At 43.7% G+C, this 21476-nt stretch overlaps 1 protein-coding gene across 1 annotated transcript in view; it reads right to left on the reverse strand.

Moving 5' to 3' along the window:
• The window catches only part of LOC138304104 (arf-GAP with SH3 domain, ANK repeat and PH domain-containing protein 1-like), a 1221419-nt gene that overhangs the window by 462829 nt on the left and 737114 nt on the right, over window positions 1-21476 (reverse strand). Inside the window, exon 11 of the mRNA XM_069243851.1 lies at window positions 13392-13461. Within this exon, the coding sequence (XP_069099952.1) occupies window positions 13392-13461 (70 nt within the window). The remainder of the gene's footprint in view (window positions 1-13391; window positions 13462-21476) is intronic.

Below are 21476 nucleotides of genomic sequence, written 5' to 3' on the forward strand. Positions count from 1 at the left end.
TAGGCAAGCTTCAAAGGAAAGACTCTGTTGTTCACAAGATCTTGCAATGCCCAGGCCCGGCTCCAGACTCTCACTGCATTGTGTGAGGGCAGGCACAGCTCATTCATGTGTAAGTGACCACTCCTCCCTCCACTCTAGCCCAGATGGCCCATCAGGATAGGCAGGCCACACCCCAGCTCCCTTTGTCTCACTGTCTAGAGGGGATTCACAAACAGCCCAACTGTCAGTCTGATCCAGACAGGGAATACACAAGCAGACAGAGTCACAGAACGGTTTTAGCAAGAAAATGCCCACTTTCTAAAAGTGACATTTTCAAACTAACAATCTAAAAACTAACTTCACTAAAAGATGTATTTTTCTATTGAGTTCAGAAACCCCAAACTCCATATTTCTATCTGCTATCAAAGGGAATCTTTATTAATATTTAAAGGCAGTCCCCATGTTACCCTATGAGAGAGATAGGCATTGCAACAGTGAAAACCGGCAGTATTTCACTGTTAGGACACGTAAAACACATCAGTACATGTCCCACCTTTAACCTACACTGCACCCTGCCCATGGGGCTACCTAGAGCTTAGCGTAGGGGTGCCTTACATGTATAAAAAGGTAAAGTTTGGACCTGGCAAGCGGGTACACTGGCCAGGTCGTACTGGCAGTTGAAAACTGCACACACAGACACTGCAGTGGTAGGTCTGAACCATGTTTACATGGCTACTCATGTGGGTAGCACAACCAGTGCTGCAGACCCACTAGTAGCATTTGATTTACAGGCCCTGGGCACCTCTAGTGCATTTTACTAGGGACCTGCTAGAAAATCAGTTGTGCCAATTATGGAAAAGCCAATTACACATACATTTTACACAGGAAGCACTTGTAGTTTAGCACTGGTCAGTAGTGGTAAGGTGCCCATAGTACCAAAAACAGCAAAAGTAGAGTTCAGCACACAGTCAAAACATGGAAAACGGAGGCAAAAAAGGCAGGGGAGACCACACCAAGGATGCCAGGTCTAACATCGTATTAGGGTTAGGCCGTAGTTGGTTTCTTCACCTATGTGGGGTCCAAAGAGCACTAAATAATCTGCCAAGACAGTCCTTGAGGGGATGCACTCATTATAAGGTCCTCTTTGGGATACATATGAATGTCCCAAATCTAGATGGCCCTGATATGGTGGGGGCAGACACAGCTTTTGACATAAAAGAACATCTCACTGTCTTGCAGGAGCTTCAGCAATTTTGTGATGAAAATTCATCCACCAGTGTTGCCACCTTAGTAATAAGGGATTTGCCAACAACTTCTACAGGCTGGATTCCTAAAGTTGGGGATCTGGTTCTTGAGAAGATTGCTGTGAAAAAGGAATTCAGACCATTTTACAGAGCACTGGTTCAGGTCCTGGGAATAAAAGGCACCAGAACTGTCATTTTACCACTGCTGCCAGGTTCAAAGCAAACAGATTAGTCTCCAACAATGTAAAATTGTATTATGTGGCCGATCATGCACAGTAGACCAAGTGGTCCCATGGGTAGTTCCAGGTCCCCTTTCACTACCCAACAGTACATACCTCTTCAAAGAAGCAACAATACTCCTTAATATACCAGCCTGTACAATGATGCTACAAATGCTTCCTCATGCATGGGAAGGGCAGAGAATGTGCGTCTGCTGATTCCTGTTACCACTTCACCGACAAGAACTGTCCAAGTTGTGGCTGTCTACTACTCAATTCAACACAAACTGACAACACAGTTTACTTTGAAGCTCCACGTGAAGTGAATCCATTCACCAGTAGTGCACCGGCTCCTGTGTTTGCAGAGACTGCTTCTGGTTGCTTTATCGATATTGATGACTTTTTTCAACTTCATCTGCACCTGCAACTGAAACTGTTTCAAAGACACGTATGCTGTACATATGGCTTCAAAATAACTATTTGGTTTATCCATGGTATTATCTGTGGATATTTCTGAATTTTTTTGCCTTTCTGTTATGGATTGGTTTGTTAACTGTTTTCTTTCTCTTGATAAATGGTTATAATCTTCCTCAACGCTCCTCTGTAAAGCCAGTGGATGAAGTTTTAACACCCTATCTTTCTTTACATATGGTCCGAAGAGACTTATCGCTTGTGAACATTTAAGCAGTACCAATTCCAGATGAAATTGTTTGGGATAAAGTTCCATTTGATAATGAGGTTATTCAAATTCCACATGTATTAAAATGTTAATGACTGATGTAATTACACCTGGTGTTGTTTCTGATGACTGGGGTGTTTAAACAGTTAATTCAATGCTTGCTGAGCTGCAGGTTTACATTGTATTTGAAAGTAAGAATGTGTACTTGAACATAGCAAATTATGGGGAAATGTTCTGTTATAATCATTGGGGACATTACTATGTGCATGTTCCCGCTGTTCAACTCCACCTGTGGGGAGCCCCAAGACATATGTAGACAAATTTGCATACTTTTCTGGGCATGACACTATTAATGCAGAGTCATATTATTTCAAATTACCACCTTTCAAAATGTGAAAGATTTTGCTAACTGACACCAAATTAAGCTGTTCAGATTCCTTTGTATCGTGACTTGCTGTTAAAGGTTATGAACACTGGAAAAGCACTATTGATGTGAAAAGTGTATGGGAAACACAAGACTGGCAAATTCAATTCAGGGTAGGGGAGCTTTGTTTAGAGCATGCCTTATTCCTGTTCAAATTATATTTTTAAATGACAGAGTTCAAAAGACATCATGCCTAGGGTTAGCAAAAATAAAAGAAATGAATGCGACCGGTATTCCCACACCAGCCAAATTCACTGATTGGAAAAAATTCTTAAACGTCACCAAGGCAGAACTGCATGCTTGGGTTCAAGATGGTACCTATAATTCCACACTTTCAAGTTCCGGTGGGTGGTTGTTGGGGCCAATAGACACAAATGGGTGTCAGGCCCGTTTTGTGAATTCCTCAGGGGATTTCATGATTAGCCGGCTGGACCCTTACTATGTCTCGGGTTAACACCCGGGTACAGTTAGCACATACAGTGTGGGTAAACTGTGCCAACAAAGGTTATGCACCAACACCTTAGCAGCAGTTAAGGAACATCTTAGTCTCCTATCAGAGGAAGTAGACTTGCAAGATTTCTTGCTGGGTCCAAGAAAGCCCCACTCTAAACCATTCCTGTATGCCATATATAATGAAATATGGAAGCTTTCTCGAATGGAAGTATAAGGCAGATAGATAAGGAAAATATGGAAAAGGCTTTAGCTGTTGTCGACAATGGCATGAATACTCTGTACAACAGAATATACACAATTCATAACATAGGCCCTCTTTATGAGTCTGGTGATCCTGGGACCGCCTGACTCATGGTTGTGGGCGGACGGCTGCTGTTGTGGTAGAGCCGCCATGTTCGAAGTGCAGCTGCCGCCAGCCAGCAGCCTGGCGGTCTCGGAGTTTGTAATCCTCCAGGGTGGTGCTGCCTGCATGGGGATTATGAGTCCCCCTCTGACACCCTTTTATTGGTGGTTTACACCACCAGGGAAGGGCTGGCGGAATGGCACTTGGCATGGGCAGTGCAGGGTCCCCCTTGCAAGCCCCATCATGCATTTCACTGTCCGAATTACGGTCAGTGAAATGTGCGATGGGTGGTGACTTACCCGCCGCACCGCCACATTGGCCCCAGCTCCATTAGGAGCCGGCGTCAATGTAAAGGCCCTGTTCCCAGTTGGGCTGGCGGGCACAAACACTGTCTCCACCCGGCGGCCCAGCTGGAAAATCATAATAGGGCCGGCGGGGACTTCACCGCACTGGCGGTCAAGAGGTGGCAATGAGTTTGAACTCATAATGACCCCCATAGTGTCTTCTGTGATTGATATCATAGAGAATGGCATGTTCCTTTTACACCATGGACAAAGTCAGCTACGCTCCATCACACAGTTAGGTTGGACATTGCAGATTCTGAAAAATGGCCAAATCTCATGGAAACACATTAACAGTAGTGACTTGTGTGCTGCTTTTAATTTGTCCAGGGAACAACAGATAATAGCTAAAAAGGAAGCCAGGTACACCATGATCAAAATTTGGAAAAGCTGCCTTTCAAAGTAGCAGAAAGTCTGTCAACAGTATGGCTTATACATATATAGGAAGTTGGCTCTGTATGTACTATTTCAAAGTGAGAAATAGCATGCACAGAGTCCAAGGGTTCCCCTTAGGGGTAAGATAGTGTCAAAAAGAGATAATTCTAATGCTCTCTTTTGTGGTAGTGTGGTCGAGCAGTAGGCTTATCAGAGGGAAGTGTTAAGCATTTGTTGTACACACACAGCAATAAATGAGGAACACACTCTCAAAGACAATTCCAGGCCAATAGGTTTTTATATAGAAAAATATATTTTCTTAGTTTATTTTAAGAACCACAGGTTCAAGATTTACAATCAATACTTCAAATGAAAGGTACTTCACTTGGGTATCGTAGGAACTTTGAATCAGCAAAATAGCATGTACAGTTTTGGCAAAAATGGCAATAAGCTATTTTAAAACTAGACACTGTGCAAATGTCAACAGTTCCTGGGGGAGGTAAGTATTTGTTAGTTTTGCAGGTAAGTAAACCACCTACAGGGTTCAAATTTGGGTCCAAGGTAGCCCACCGTTGGGGGTTCAGGGCAACCCCAAAGTTACCACACCGGCAGCTCAGGGCTGGTCAGGTGCAGAGAGAAGGGGGTGCCCCGGTTCCAGTCTGCCAGCAGGTAAGTACCCGCAACTTCGGAGGGCAGACCAGGGGGGTTTGTAGGGCACTGGGGGGACACAAGTCAGCACAAAAAGTACGCCCTCAGCGGCACAGGGGCGGCCGGGTGAAGAGTGCACACAGGTGTCGGGTTGGCAATTGGTTTCAATGGGAGACCCAGGGGTCTCTTCAGCAAAGCAGGCAGGCAAGGGGGGAGCTCCTCGGGATAGCCACCACCTGGGCAAGGGAGAGGGCCACCTGGGGGTCGCTTCTGCACTGGAGGCCGGATCCTCAGGTCCAGAGGACTGCGGGTGCAGTGTCTTTACCAGCCGTCGGGTTCTTTGAAGCAGGCAGTCGCGGTCAGGGGGAGACTCTGGATTCCCTCTGCAGGCGTCACTGTGAGGGCTCAGGGGGGTCAACTCTGGCTACTCACGGGCTCACAGTCGCCGGGGAGTCCTCCAAGTAGTGTTGTTTCTCCGCAGGTCGAGCCAGGGGCGTCGGGTGCAGAGTGGAAAGTCTCATGCTTCCGGCGGGAAATGTGGAGTCCTTTAAAAGTTGTTTCTTTGTTGCAAGTTTCAGTCTTTGTGGAACAGGGCCACTGTCCTCTGGAGTTCTTGGTCCTTTTAGATGCAGGGTAGTCCTCTAAGGCTTCAGAGGTCACTGGACCCTGGGGGACACGTCGCTGTTGCAGTTTTTCTCGAAGTGGGGAGACAGGCCGGTAGGGCTGGGGCCAAAGCAGTTGGTGTCTCCGTCTTCTCTGCAGGGCTTCAAGTCAGCAGTCCTCCTTCGTCTTCAGGTTGCAGGAATCTAGTTTCCTAGGTTCTGGGGGCCCCTAAATACTGATTTAGGGGTGTGTTTAGGTCTGGGAGGGCAGTAGCCAATGGCTACTGTCCTTGAGGGTGGCTACACCCTCTTTGTGCCTCCTCCCTGAGGGGAGGGGGGCACATCCCTATTCCTATTGGCGGAATCCTCCAAAACCAAGATGGAGGATTTCTAAAGGCAGGGGTCGCCTCAGCTCAGGACACCTTAGGGGCTGTCCTGACTGGTGGGTGACTCCTCCTTGTTTTTCTCTTTACCTCCCCTGGACTTGCCGCCAAAAGGGGGGGCTGTGTCCAGGGGGCAGGCATCTCCACTAGCTGGAGTGCCCTGGGGCATTGTAACACAAAGCCTGAGCCTTTGAGGCTCACTGATAGGTGTTACAGTTCCTGCAGGGGGGAGGTGTGAAGCACCTCCACCCAGAGCAGGCTTTGTTTATGTCTTCAGAGAGCACAAAGGCTTTCACCACATGGGGTCAGAAACTCGTCTCGCAGCAGCAGGCTGGCACAGACCAGTCAGTCCTGCACTGAACAATTGGGTGAAATACAGGGGGCATCTCTAAGATGCCCTCGGTGTGCATTTTTTAATAAATCCAACACTGGCATCAGTGTGGGTTTATTATTCTGAGAAGTTTGATACCAAACTTCCCAGTATTCAGTGTAGCCATTATGGAGCTGTGGAGTTATTTTTTTGACAAACTCCCAGACCATATACGTAATATGGCCACACTGTACTTACAATGTCTAAGAATAGACTTAGACACTGTAGGGGCACATTGCTCATGCAGCTATGCACTCACCTGTGGGATAGTGCACCCTGCCTTAGGGCTGTAAGGCCTGCTAGAGGGGTGACTTACCTATGCCACAGACAGCATTTTGTGTGCATGGCATCCTGAGGGGGATGCCATGTCGACTTTGCCTTTTTCTCCCCACCAACACACACAATCTGCAATGGCAGTGTGCATGTGTTAGGTGAGGGGTCCCTTACCTAACACAACATATGCTGCAGACTTTAGGGAGCTTCCGTGGTCACAGGGCCCTTGGTACCACTGGTACCTTTTACAAGGGACTTATCTGTGTGCCAATTGTGGAAACAATGGTACATTTTAGGTGAAAGAACACTGGTGCTGGAGCCTGGTTAGCAGGGTCCCAGCACACTTCTCAGTCAAGTCAGCATCAGTATCAGGCAAAAAGTGGGGGGGTAATTGCAACAGGGAGCCATTTCCTTACACATAACATCATAAATCTGCCAATTTCCACCTTTCGTTTCACAAAATGTTTGAAACATTTTGCTGTGGGCAGATATGAGTGGCTAGGAGATAGCTTTATCAAAGAAAATTGTGAGTTGCTTTTTGAGTTCAAATGTCTGAATGGCGAAACAGAGATCTTTCTGAGCGGGAATGAATGTGAGACCACTGTTAGTCATTCAATGATCTGCAAGCAGGTGTCTCTTCCCAGCTTTTGTTATGCTGGGATCACAAACTTGGCATGCTTTCTGAAGGGTACTTCCGTCCCTTTGATTTGTCCAGCATTTCATGTACTTTTTCATGGAAGTTATATTGTCCTGAACGATCAGAGCTGTTGGGGTATGAGACCAGCAATTACCTACGCAATTTCAGTCTCTCAAATTGTAACTTGTTGTGGACATGTTTTATTCCCCCCTACACAGGAGATAAGAGTAGCAGAAATGTGGCCTCACACTGATACTACTAATGTAAATTATGACAAGCTGAGCAGACTAAAGGCGCTACTGTTTCAAAAACAAATGGAGTTGACATCGGCCAGAGAGATGTTGGCTTACCAAATAGCAAGATCATCAGCCGAGATACAATCCCTACTAAATACCAACTTCCCCAAGCACTTTGGAGAGCTGATCTTCCACAAATTTTTAACAACTCAAATACTACTCAGATTGTACATCACTTTAAGACTGTTGGGTCTGGATTCATTTCCATCTTTCAGACTGTCTTCGGATCATTCCATCAGCTATTCATTCACTCTTCTCAAGTGTGTATGGTGGCTTTCCTGTGACTCTGGCACTAATTGGTGGGATACTGTTGTTGCCTTTCCTAATATTCAGTGGTTGTACCTTCTCAGCTAAGCGGAGTGATGGAGCTACTAATACCAACCCAGCTGTTCCGTGATCACATGGCGCAGTTCTTTGGTGCTCCTTTGCTGGAGGAATTGGAGCATGATTGGTCACTGTCATTCCGACCAGTCCTGTGGTGTGTGCAACTGGTCTTTCATTGCACCTGGTGCTTCTTCGAGTGTCTACCTTCAGTCTGTCTTACTGTTCCGCCAGTGCCTCCTGTGGACAAGTAACTGCTGATGTTCCTGATGAGGGTTCATTTACGGTCGTGCCCCATGAGACTGAGGCTGATTTGCAAGGCTACCTATGAGCTACCTCTTGTGAACTGTTTTGCTCAATCAGGCGGTATGGATAGTACTGCCTGCATGGGTGATTCTGCGTTTGGGGCTTCTATGCACTTCTGCTCTGTCGATTCATCTGCCAATCCAGTCATTGATGTGGAGTCATTCCTGAATGCGCTCTCATTCAATGACTTTAGAGGCACACTTCAAGATTACGACTATTGTTAAATGATTTGAGCATTGACCTTATTCTAAAATTAAAGGCTCATGCCAAATTGCCTTATTCATTTTATTTGCATTTGGCCTGCTGTGCTTGTCATGGTCGAAATTTGATCTCTTTGTATGTTTTTAGCCTAATTTTTAATACAGTTTTTAGTATGAGTTTAGCCCAGAGCACTTTAGATTGGACTCATGCACCCTCTGTAGCGTATTAGCATTCTTTTTATGGCAATGGGGAGGGTGTAGGTAAACCATATTAGTTCTTATTGTGAAATAGGAAATTAGCTTAGCCCTTTGGTCTGCAGGCCTGTGCCCCCGTCACCTAGTGACTTTTAAACTACTTAGCTTGCTCTCTTAGTCCATTTATTTTATTATTTATTTTAAAATGGGTGCTATTGTTTACAGTTAGAGAAATGTTTTGACTTGCATTATCAGTGCCACTCTGTGAAGGCCTCATTATCAGCGTCATAATAAAGTGATGTACGAAGGTATTCACATCATGTCCCTTTCTCACTTACGCGTGACAGGAACAAAATGTACATTTGGTGGGAATAGTTTACATAATTGCTGCCACCAGCCTGCCCCCTTATCTATTGTTTGGGAACATACCTGCGTCAGGGGACCTACATGATCTGTATAATTACACCTCACACAGACAAGGTTTTCAGACGAATTCCTACCAGATGCCATCTACTCCTTCTATGCTGCACATCACCCTGCTGCAGAATTCAGCCTTGGAGTCTGACCTAGACTTCATTCCAAGGTAACGAGGGTTGGGGTGAGCTTCTCATGGACATCGTACTGGCAGATTAGGTTTAGCACACCTAGATTTCGTTAGGTTAGGGATTAGGTTCTATATGCTAGGGATTTACATTTCACGTTTATTTCAAGATGGTGGGGGTCTTTGTATTCATGACTCATTTTTACAATCGTGCTTCTTTTATTATGCATTATCCTCATCATTACAGCTCATGCATTTTACCGCAGATTGCAGTCTTTTCAATAAACTTATTGAAAACTCTCCTGCATCTTCTTCTTTGCCTGTGTGTGACTAAGAGTTATTACTGATGTGAGAAAAGGGTAACTTCCATTCCACCACGGCTCCCCTGAGATATCTCACTCTAGAGTCAATGCGTAAGGCTGCCAGAAATCACCTTTTACTGTTTGGATTTTTGGTGAAGTACTGATTGTGAGCCGGGAGGGTTGGCCGACAGTTGCGACTTGTTGTAGGATTGGCTTAGTCACCTACAAACAAAAGTGCTGTCATCCCTAAAATAGTAGTCTCGCCTAGGAGCGAGAGCCCAACTACGACATCATATGATGTTCAACCAATACCATTCTACAACAATTTGTAGTTCAGAGCAAAGTCTTTATTGATTGGTCTGATTAACGTTAAGATGTTGTTTACAGAACAGTTATTAAATAGAAATGCATACTGATACTGGTGTAAACAAAAAAGTTACTTACCTTCAGTATCAATATTTCTAGTGATTGCATCCAGGTGTCAGAGTGGATTCAAAACCTATTTCGCATCAATAGCTTTTATGCACCACTAGGTGGTGCCATGCCAGCTTCAGTAGTGACCTTACTCACCCAGGATGTGATAGCATCTGGTTACATAGGTGCCAACCTGTGCTGGCTGCAAGTTCCTGGTACTTTCCCTCTACCCCATCGAAGTGTGTGAAGAGAAACCAAAAGCACAGGAATGACAGTGGCAAATACAGCACATATTATGTATGCATACCATGAGATAATATTAATCACAGCATTAACTCTTCAAATGAAGAGGAGGGCAGTGAGGAATCTGTAAAAACATAATGCATCCACCAGAAATATTGTTACAGATGGGCAGTAATTTTCTCTACTGATGTATACATTTTCCTGCAGCTTTTGCACCTTATGAATGAGTATGAGAGCAATAAGTTTATGAGAGGTGGAACTGAATAGTGCTGGTTAATTAAAGAAGTTGTACAACCCATCCTTGAAAAATATCCACCATTGTATCCTTGAGCTGTTGGCAATAATGTTCAGCAAAAGTATTTAAAGATGATGATGTGGTCCCACATTATGTCAGTCAGAGAAAAAGTTACTCTTGAGAGCTGCTGAAGCAGTTAAGGCCCTATTTCAGTGGGCCTTGTCCTATTCGAGTGGGCATGAATGCCAGTTGGAGAATGTTTCTTGCCCAAGGCATAACAGAGCATACTGCACAAGATAATCCAAAATAAAGTTGTGTGCTTGATCACCACCATGCTTTTCTTTGCTCTGGTGAAATTTACAAGAGCTAATCATCCAGAATGGAGAGTGCAGGAGGGCATGGATTGAAAGTAGAAAGCAGCACATTGAAGACAGCCAGAAACCACATGCACTCACACGGACTGCTTAAAGCAAAGGAAAAAAGTAGTTCCCTGAATAGAAGTTGTGGAAGGATACAAGTTATGCAAACTATGTTCCAAGGGAGGGGCAAACAGAAGAAGGGGAAGACAAGTCATCAGATGAGAAGCATGCAAATGAGAGTAATAAGACAACAAATGACAAGTAATGGGCTGCCCTGAAGCCCATTGTAAGTATTGGCATAGTTCACACTATGGTGGTCATTTCGACACTGGTGGTAAAAAACGCCTTCTGCCATGGTGATGGGTGCCAAAATACCGCCACCGCAGCTACCATCCGCCCGCCATATTATGAGCACTGCCGGACTCCCACCACAAGAAGGGCGGAAATCCGGCAGTGTTCATGGTGGCGGACGGTGGTAAGGTGACGCTCCTACCACCAGCACTGCCACACCTGTACTACGCCGCCAGCCGTATTATGACAAGTAATACGGCCTGGCAGTGTTCTGCTGGTGGGGCACAGCTGGCAGTAGCAGTGCTCCTTCCAGTTCCCTACCGGAAGACCTCCTTGCACAAGGTAAGTCAGGCTTCCGACTGGGAGAGTGGAGGGGGTTGGGGTTTTTTGTGTGTGTGTGTCTGAGTGTGTGCATGAATGTGAGTGAGTGTGTGAATGCCTCTGTGTGTGTTGTGTTGTTTGTGTGGTTGTATGCGTGAGTGATTGTGTAAGAATGTGTGCGAGCATGTCTGGAAGTATGAATGCGTGTATGCCAGTGTGAGTGACTGGGTGTATGCGTGGTGCGTGTGTGCGGGTGGGTGCGTGTATGGGGGGTGTGTGATGATCGAAGGAGGTGGGTGTGTGTGATGTTCGGAGGGGGTGTTTGTGTGTGATGGTTGGAGGGGGTGGGTGTGTGTGATGATCGGAGGGTGTGGGTGTGTGATGATCGGAGGGTTGGGGTTTAGATCGGGGTGGGGATTGGTGTGTGTGTATGGGGGTGGGGGGGCTTGGATGGAGGGAGGGTGGGGGGTGTCGGGTGTGTTGGGGGGAGCCGCCTACCAGTGACAGGGAAGGAATTTTCTGTCACCGGTAGGGCCTACCGCCATGGTTTCTGTGGTGTTGCCAACGCCACGAAAACCAAAGCTCATAATGCTGCCGGCGGTATTGTGCCGGCCGCCGGGCTGGGGATTGATATCTCCGGCCCGGTGGCTGATATCGCCTTGACGGTTTGAGTGGAGAAGTGGCGGGTTGTCTGCAGCCAACCCACCATTCTCATAATATGGCGGTATTTACCGCCAGCCTGTTGGCGGTACTACCACCACATTAACACTCACCGCACAATGACCCCCTATGTGTCTGTAGGCAAGAGTCAAGACATTCTCAGAATCAATGAAGACCAACCATAACGCTAAATCAAACACAATGGCACTATACGCTGCTGAAATCTAGGGAAATGTCCACTCCAAACTCCTGCTCCACTGAAAAATGGATTCCTAATAATTGAACTCCAGGGCATCAAGCTTTCTACATCAAACCAGCTGTTCTCCCTCTTGTCATTGTAGCTAGGTAGTTGTGTAGCCCTTCGATAACACCATTAAGCAAATTAAAGATGAATTCTTCAATACTGTCAGAATCCATGGATGGCTCAATCTGTAGACATAGCTTTGTTGAACTGAGTCTTCACAATTAAACTTCACAAGTATAGTTGTCATGACAGGAATAGCAGTAAAGTGAAGCAATGAATTGTAATTTATGTTTAATAAATCACTTTGGAAATTGGAAAATTCTTTTTTTTGCTCGTAATCTTTTTTATTAAGAGTTATTAAGAGTTTATAGCACAATACAACATGGTGCCAGAAGCAATCATAATAATACAGGAGATAAGTCATGGCATTGTGTAGCAGACAGGCGCAGATGGAGCCGAGAACAATGTGCAGAAATAGGCAAAACAAGTATCAAAAATATATATAAAAGAGTCTCCTACAGCATGTCATGCCACATAATAAAAAAGAAGAAACTTAGGAAACTCAAGGTACAGCACATTCAGATCAATGTTATCCACATAGCATTACACAGTGTAAGCAGTGTTGTGCTATAGTACATGTGTAGATATACGGGGAAAGGTGCTTGACAGTGAAGTCGGCTGTCGGGAGAAGGTAATTCAAAAAGTTGCAATGCCCTCAGCTTTGGTCGGTTCAAGCAGGTGAGCTCCTAGCAGGATATATAGTATCTCCCTTGGACACAAACATGTCGAAATTTACTTTCTGTCTTAGCTAGGTAGTGGGAAAGTTGTTCCTTCTGGTGCCAGAGGCGAGTGAATCAGTTTAGCATGTGGCTAATGAGTTTCCAATCTATGTGGGTCATTGCCTTCAGAGCAAGGGGGTAAAACACCCAGGGTAACAGTGAGGTAGGAGGCAGGGAGGGGGTACCCTATGGTGCTTTAATGTGCCTCAGATCTCTTGAAAATTAATTTGATACATCATTTTTAATGTATATTGCAGTACGCATTTGCAGTTGTCTTTAATCTTGTTTTTGTAATGTGTGAAACAACTTTGTCACTCAAATAATTGCTTATTAGACTGCTGCAATTTGAATAATCACGAGAGCTCAGTACAGGACCATCCAACTTGAGACCTGTGGGTGACAGGTTTGGACGCCTGCAGTCCCAGCTCATTCACTAATTGCTTCTAAGGTATATAATTTGAGATGGCTGAAAATTGCATTAATCTTTTCAGAGTTTAAAGGTTATTTAGTTTATGGTATGACCTACGAAACAATCATTCATATTATAGTTTCACTAACTGAGTGCATTTTGCATAGGTTAAAGGTTTTGCATTCCATAGAACATACTATACCTTATTCCTTTAAATGCTTTGTAAAAATCTTGACGTGCTTTACAAACCAAATACATAATACAATTGAACACATACTCAGTTTTCTCGAATTCTGTACCACATACCGTGCCATGAGAAATGGTCAAATAACAATTTTTTATTGTACATTTCCTTTTCTGCCAAACTTTTCTCAACCTGAAAAAAAAAGGAAAACAAAAATAGGTGTTTAAATAAGCTCCAGATCACAGCCCTCATTTTATATTTGTACGATATACAAGAACTTCACAAATCTACAATTAAATATAATAAAAACTTTTTAGATAATATTGCATGCATTGGTAATTTTTCTTCCGCTCTGTTATTAGTACCTAAATATAGATACACAACATAATGGTTTAAAAGCTACCTGCAAACATTGTCATGTAAGTTAGCAATCAGGCAGTTAATGTGTCAATCTTTTTATTGGGTGTTAATATAGGGCAAATTGTCCTTTTGCTCTAGGAGAGCCAAATCAAGTCACCTTCAGTTAAAGCGAATCAATTTCCCTGGGCAGATCTTTAAGAGCACCTATATGCAAAAACTGCATTGGGAGATATTTTAGGCCTAGCTTTTCTTTTAATAGTCTGAATTTTCGTAGGAGATTATTTGCCATACAGATCTCATGGGACTCTCAACTAGTGACAGTAAAAGTGCTCAAGAACAAACAAAGTAAATTGCTCACTTCCAAGGAAGCAATCCATAGGAAAATATGCCATTGCACATTTTTAATATATTTAACATCGGAGAAGAAGAGGTATGAGTATTAGTACACTAGAATGTTGGGACCTCCTTTGAACACAATGCAGTGTTTCATAGTTAATTATGGCTGGTATAACACTTCTGCTCCAACGTTCCAAAGTTTGTCCTTATGTTGCTCCCTTTTTAATTTAGAACATTGTACCCTCAGTGAGTAGAATCTTCTAATAGCTTTAGAGACATTCTTCCTCTGAATACAACATTTATTTAAGGCCCTCTCCCTCGTTTTGGGCCCTTTATTGTTCCAGGGCCTTTAACAACCAGTATGGCCCTCAGCAGCAGGCTTTAAGGCTATAATATAGTAAAATGAACAAAAGAGTAAAAGGGACATGCTACAGAAGCTGAAAATGTCTTCTGACAAAATTTGTGTTACATACTTCAAGGAGGTCAATAGTAAAATGTGAAGGATAAAACGAATTGTAAAACATCTACAGCAAAATCCAAAAATAAGATTCAGAATCCAGTGTTGACTTATGTTGGTATTCAAACCCTGGTCCTCAATAAAAACCTCTCATGGTGGTTGTTTCCAACCAACTACTTTTCTTGTTGGAGACATTGGTATGTGACTGTGTTCTCAAAACCTGTTGAATGAAAGCCCACTTCTAATGTCATTACTTTCAAAGTGATGCAGGTTGGAAACAATTATCTTTGTGCAAAGGGCTTGACATATCATCAGCAACTGCTTCCTAAAACAAAACTGTCAACCATGAAGGTAACACATGCAAAAAAGAAAACCCTTGAAAATAGCACCAAGTATCAGTACAAGGAAAAAGCCATTAAGACATGAACATTTTTTTGGGTGAAAGACTTTTGCCAGGATCAGTCTGTTTTGTAGAATCATCAGGCCTGTAAATGCTGGCATTGCAAGGAAGAAGCATGCAGGTCTGTAGACATGACTAGGGTTAAAAATAGGGGTAATTGGTGTAATTGTCTCTCACGTAATTACCAAAAAATCATTTGTAATTATGCGTAATTACATGAGAAGCGTAACTCAGCATTTAGCACTGTTTTCTTACTACAAAATGCACCTTGCATCAAAAATGTTTCCTAGGATGCGTTTTGTGATAAGAAAAAAGCACTAAATGCTACAGGACACAAGCCGTAGTAGCCAGCAGGTGCTCAATTTTTCTTAGTTCGTAGTTCCTGTGCTCCTGTGGTAGGATTTTTGCCCCAAATTACTCTTAATTACTCAGGGTGGTGAAATGATGTAATTTCAGTAATTTCACATCACAAGACTAATGCGTAATTAGTGAAATTACTATGGACTAATGAAAATTTTGCCCAGGCCTAGTTAAAAACAACGGAATGAAGACAGACTGGAAGACAAAATAACTGATCTTAAAAATATCCTGGAACGAAAAATCAATGAGTCAGACAGCAAGTTGGAAGAGCTGCAATGCCTTAAAACATAACTAGAGAACTGCTTAAGTGTAGCTAATGCAGTAAATATCTGACAGTAAAACAGGGTCTGGGAAGGAGCTACGATTAATTAATTTTAGCTCTGTGGAGAGTGGAAAAATCACTATTATAATATAGTGAAAGAACAATAACTTCTGGAACAAAAAACTACTCCCTTGAGACAACCGCCATTATGAGGCACCGCACCTCGTGCCTCCTCAAGCACCTGGAACTCAAGGGAGGACATCCCCTTAAACTTACCAATAGGTAAAAATGGCGACGCAGAGTCACAATCATTCATTTGTACTTAATAAAAATGTTAACTTGTAACATGCATAACTATTACCTATATGACTGCAAATATTATTTTACATTTAGTTTTAGAGAAATTAGTGATTTATGTTTTTTATTAATGAAAATTAGAATATGTGCATCCTAAAATTTACATTAGTTGACATGGACCTGGGTGCCTGACTCTCTATTAAAAATAAACATTGTATTTCTACTTGCTGGGCGTAACTCTCTTTTTGTTTCAAGGACCAGAATCACTGTGTTTCAATGAAATGTATTATTTTATGATAGTTTACTGTATTAAGGTCATGTTTGTTGCAATTAATTGGTTGGGCGGTGATTCTCAGCACCTGCATGGGAAGGGAGGCAGAGGAGATGAATGCTCCATTGTGAGATGTCGTGAAGGCTGCCATGATGGAAGACTCTGGCATTGTCTTATTGGTTTGACACAGGCTGGCACCAAGTACAGTGGGAACACTTATTTCTGATTGGTTCGTACCGAGTGGGTACCTATGCAATATATCACTTTAATTTAATTTCATTTTTAACTGTGTGAAGCTAAATTGTTTAGTAGGAAACTTGCCCCTATCCATCCTTGCAGGCACATGTGCCTTCCCTTCTATAGAGACTCAATGCTCCTTATATTTCTGCTATAGAATTACTTTCTAGTGCAAGCTCTTTCCTTCTTATTCTAATTGGAGCCTTCATTTGGTTATGTGTGCAATTTTATATGTGCTTACACCTACAGTTTCCAAATTATCCTACTTACTCACAACTTTAGTTTAGCATTAGGGAGTTTCCTCCATAGGATCAGAGTTATTTTACTTTGCATATGTGGACTTTAATAACTTGAAACTGCATTTGTATTGTCTGGATTATATTCGTTCTTGTTGTACTAAGGGCTCTACTAATATATACTTACTTGATTAGATTTGAGATTGTTAATTTACTAACTTTTTTAAAATCTTCATGGCTGTAAAATTTCCCTCCTTTGTCATTGCTGTGGGGCAAATTCTGCTTCACTGTCATTGATATATTGCTGAATTTGTATGATTTTTACCTCAGTTTGAGGTAAAGGTCCATCCTAGTCGACATGGTGGAGATTCAAATTATTTTCATGTTTGCGCAGTGCAAACACCATACTTTTTCCTTGGGCCATCAGTAATGAGAAAAAAGATGTCCCGCTGCTCCATGGAGTGTGTGAATGTATTATACGCACTTTACCTGCCAACAGCATTAATCTGTACACATGATCATGTACTCCAACTACATGTTTTGTAGAAAGAGCAATGTGAGTGTCACAGAAAATACCTTAGCAGCCCAAACAAAGCAATGCTTTGTCAAAGGGCAACACACATTCTCCAGGTCATTTTCATCACACAACCACTTACACGGGACTTACGAAGCACAAACAACAACATCCTTTGTTCATTTGGTATCTTAAATGAGAGAAGTAGAGCAAATCCCAATACAAGCATTCTAATGTACCTTCTCTGAATGGGGAATAAAATGAAAAAGCTTATGCAACCTTAGAAGAAGTGACTCCTCTTCGTAAAGCAAAGCTCTTGCTTGTTTCAAGAGGGGTGATTATCATCCCCCAGTGCCTACGAGAGGCACTGTGAAAATGTGATTCTTTGGTAAATGTCAAATGTCTATCCCCAAATACCAGCTGTTTATTAAAGAACTTTATTGAGCTTCTGAATAGTATATAATAAATACATCACACGTCTCAGGAGATAAATAGCATGGCATCCTACAGGAACCATATACCATTGTACATCATTTTGGGAAGTAGGCCAAAACCATCACAACCATGAAAAAATTCAGATCCCTAGAATAGGCCTAGAGGGACATCTCATTATTCCACAGCAGGACACACAGCAGAATAATAGCATTGTCGATCGTTTTGCATGTTTGCTTCTGGGACCAAGGTACATGGATAGAATCTGAACAGTCTGTGCCCCCATTCTTTTCCACCCAACTCCCCCTTGGTATGCTTGTCTATTGGTCATCTTTTTCAATCTGTCCTGGAGGACAAGTGGACAGAGTGGATATCCTCTAACCCACTAACACAATTGTTGTAAAGTGTATGTACTCCATTTCAGTCTTCCCTCTAAGTTCCCACTGAATAATGCATCCTCCTCCCCAGAGGCAGGAGGATCTTGTGGCTCTTGCAGATCTAATACCATTTGTTCCTCCTCTGGACTCGCCCATTCAACTACGTCTTTCATCAATGAGGTGTGGGCAGGGGACGTCGGCCATAGCAATGCTATGGCTATGTGTCATTTTGCTAGGATAAGTGCAGGAAGGACAAACTTTTTACTCAGATGTTTCTTGGCAGGCGATGGAACCAGACCCAATAGCATTGTTCGAATTTCTAGTTCTGCCTCCCACCCTGAGTTCGTATTAACACTATGCAACACAGTATTCCAATAAGAGGATAGGGAGGGGCAGGACCATACCATATAAAGGAAATCCGCTATTGATGCTCCACATCAGGGACAGATGGCTGACCGATAGGCATAAATCGCATGCCTGGTGTATAAAATGATATTGTAGGAGTTTGAAGCGAGCCTTGGAACTAACTCTTCATACCCCCTCAAGGATCTTCACCCAGAGCCTCCCCAATTATCGTTTCCTGTTTATTCTGTATAGGAAGCACTGTCAGTGGGAGGATACAGCATAATGCTGGATACAAGTGGGAGACCAACCTGCGTCCTCCCACCATACTTAGCATGACTGACAAGGCATTGGAACTAGAGGGCTCATCAGGGAAGGGGCCACACACCTCACGCGCCGTGCTCAAGATCTTCCTGTACTGAAGGTACTGTCCTCCCTCTAAAGAGAACAAGACCGTAGCATCCTCTCTGGTAATGAAGCATAGCTCTGTGTAAAGGTCCCCCACAGTTTCGTATCCACCATCTTTCCATCTCTGTACAGACATAGATTCTGCAATTTTCAGAAACTGTTGTACCACCCAGAGAGGCATCTCTGGGGCATATAGAGCATGCGCCTGCTACCAAATTAATGATGTGGGGGAAGGCAGGGGGGACCTGACATTCCATCAGCAGCAGCACCGGCAGAAACCCCCCACTCGTGTTTGCTGTGCAAGACACTCTTCTCCCAGTTGTTTTCCAGGTCGAGTCAATGCACCATGTGCTGTAGTTGGAATGCCATATAATAAAGTTACAGATGGGGAACCTCAAGCCCTCCCTGCTCCCATGCTCTTTTTAAGGTGGCTAGTCCAACACACTTATGCCGGGCTCCTCAGAGGAAGCCCACTATTAGACCATCAAGAGTCCAGAAGTAGTGGCGTGGGATCTCATATAATGTGCTCTGCAGGGCATAAAGACAATGAGGAAGTATGACTATTTTGGTCATAGCATACTTACCCATGAAAGATAATGGCAACTCACTCCAGAAGCAAGTCGAGTTTCGCACCCCTTCTACCACTCGACTGATATTTCTCTCAAGGTAGGTTGGACCGTATAAGTCAACTGGACCCTAAGATAACAAATCTCCTATGGTTCCCAACCGAACTTGGCTCTACGAAGATGCTTAGCAGTGATTCCTGCCAGTCTGCCCAGTGGAAACAACCTAGACTTGTTTAGGCCGACTCGCAGTTCCGAAATCTTTCCAAATTCTTGCATGATGTTAAGTAGGATGGGAGCAGAGTATGTCAGCTGCTGCAGATATACTAAGACATCGTCTGCGTACAGAGGGACCAGGTGGGTGGTCTCCCCTAGTGTGAACCCGACAGAGCTTCTGGCAAAGGGGGTGGTCGCTCTGCATAGACTGCATGGAGGTGGGAGTAGAACACTTTATTGGTCGCCTTCTGAGTGTTAACCAGGGCACCCGTGTCAGTATGTAATGACAGTATGGTAGGATCGGGGATTCCAATCGGACCAATCGGGCTAGCAGTGCACCCATCCTGTCCCCCTCCACATGCAGACACTGCCTACACACCATATGTTGGTGCCTCTCAAACAGTTCTGGAGCCCAGGGCGCTAATACCTGGGGGTCGATGGGGAGTTCTGCCTCCAATTGGCCCAGTTTCTTTTCAAGGACCTGCATTTCATGTTCTAATTGGCATCGAACCCCATAGGATGTGGTGAGGCAGACTCCTCACAAGATGACCTTCATGGTCTCCCAATCAAGGCCTTTGTGGGTGGCTGAACCCCAATTGTCTGTGAAGTAGTGCGCCAGCGCATCCTGAATCGTCTCTGCAATTGGGGGACCCGCTAGGGCCTTTGGTCTGAGACACGACAAAGGTATCGCCGGGCGACCCGGATATTCCTCAAAGCTCATCTAGAGTAGGGAGTGGTCGGGTAGATAGGTAAATAAGTGATATCAATCACCCTGGGCGCCAATTCAGTAAAGACAAAACAATAATCCAGCTGGCTGGAAGTACGTGTCGCAAAAATACAGCAAGGAAACACGTGAAGGGTGTCGTACCCATCATGTAGGGCCAGCCCCTCTAGTGTGTTCCAGAGTGTTGCTGTAAGTCGGGGGTTAGGGATGGGACGGGACGGGGTGGGGGTTCCTGGTCTAGTTCCTGATCTAAGAAACAGTTACAGTCACCTGCGAGCACCACGCCCGCATCTATATAGGGTGCCGCCTTAGCCATACTGTCCCAAATACAAGTTATACATATAAATTCAATAAATTACTGCCACTAGATGAAAAGCTATTTCATACATTGATTTACCCCATGAAGGGAGTAGAGAGGATGCAGTAACACTCCTTTCTTTAGAGAGAACATTTTGTTTTGACCAGCTGTGCACATCAGTTCATGGGAGGATCATCAGATGAAATAATCTTTGAGTCAGCAAGGGGAAGCTGGTAGTCTGGAAACTCTATTAAAGATGAATCCCCTGGCCTATAATCTCTCAAATTTGTGCTTTTACTAAAAACAACCAGGGGATTTCGTTAACCAATTCTTCGATTGGGCTACGAAGCCATTTAGTGTCCCTCTCCAATTTCTCTATCCTTATGTATTGGAATGTAAGATATATATGTTTTTCTACATTTCTTAAATATGATGCTGATGCTTCTTTTAGAAAATACTTGTTTGGGCTACTTTTGTACTAAAAGTGGAAGACCTGTATAGATCTCATATCCTACCTTGTGATTATGAATGGCATTAAAGTATGTTTAAATAAACAAGGAGAGGAATGATCAAGAGTCGAAAGGGCATCCTGGGATTGTCATGTTCTATTTTTTATCAATGCTAAGCAAGGAGCCAAAGGAATGGCCATCAAGTAACACTCTCATCAATCTTCAAAAGGCTCCGGTCCATGAAAAGCTAGGCTAAGCCTAAGCAAAAGCAAATTGAGAACTACCAAATCGGTGCCATGTTGATATCCTTGCTGAAATAATCGAAGCAGGGTAAGTCTCCATTCACTATATTGTCTGTTTTTATACCATTAAATGTCATTCACTACCAATAATGAAAGTGGACACTGTTCTGGGAGGAAATTCTAGAAGGTTAGGAGGATACTTCATTATGTAAAGTAGAAAGCACAAGGGTCTCTAGGATCCACAAAAACTATTGGGCATTCATGGAGGGATGAGGACAGCAGGGTAATATAAGGCAAGTCTATTTGCTTTTGTGCTGCCAAGGCAGCAACCTACCAAGCACATTGATGCTCACCCTTGCATAAGCAGGCTGCCACTGTAGCTGGGCACTGACCTTCAGCTCTACTAAGGGTCACCAACTGGGAGTC

The sequence above is a fragment of the Pleurodeles waltl genome, chromosome 7 (assembly GCF_031143425.1).
Source record: "Pleurodeles waltl isolate 20211129_DDA chromosome 7, aPleWal1.hap1.20221129, whole genome shotgun sequence".
Taxonomy (NCBI): domain Eukaryota; kingdom Metazoa; phylum Chordata; class Amphibia; order Caudata; family Salamandridae; genus Pleurodeles; species Pleurodeles waltl.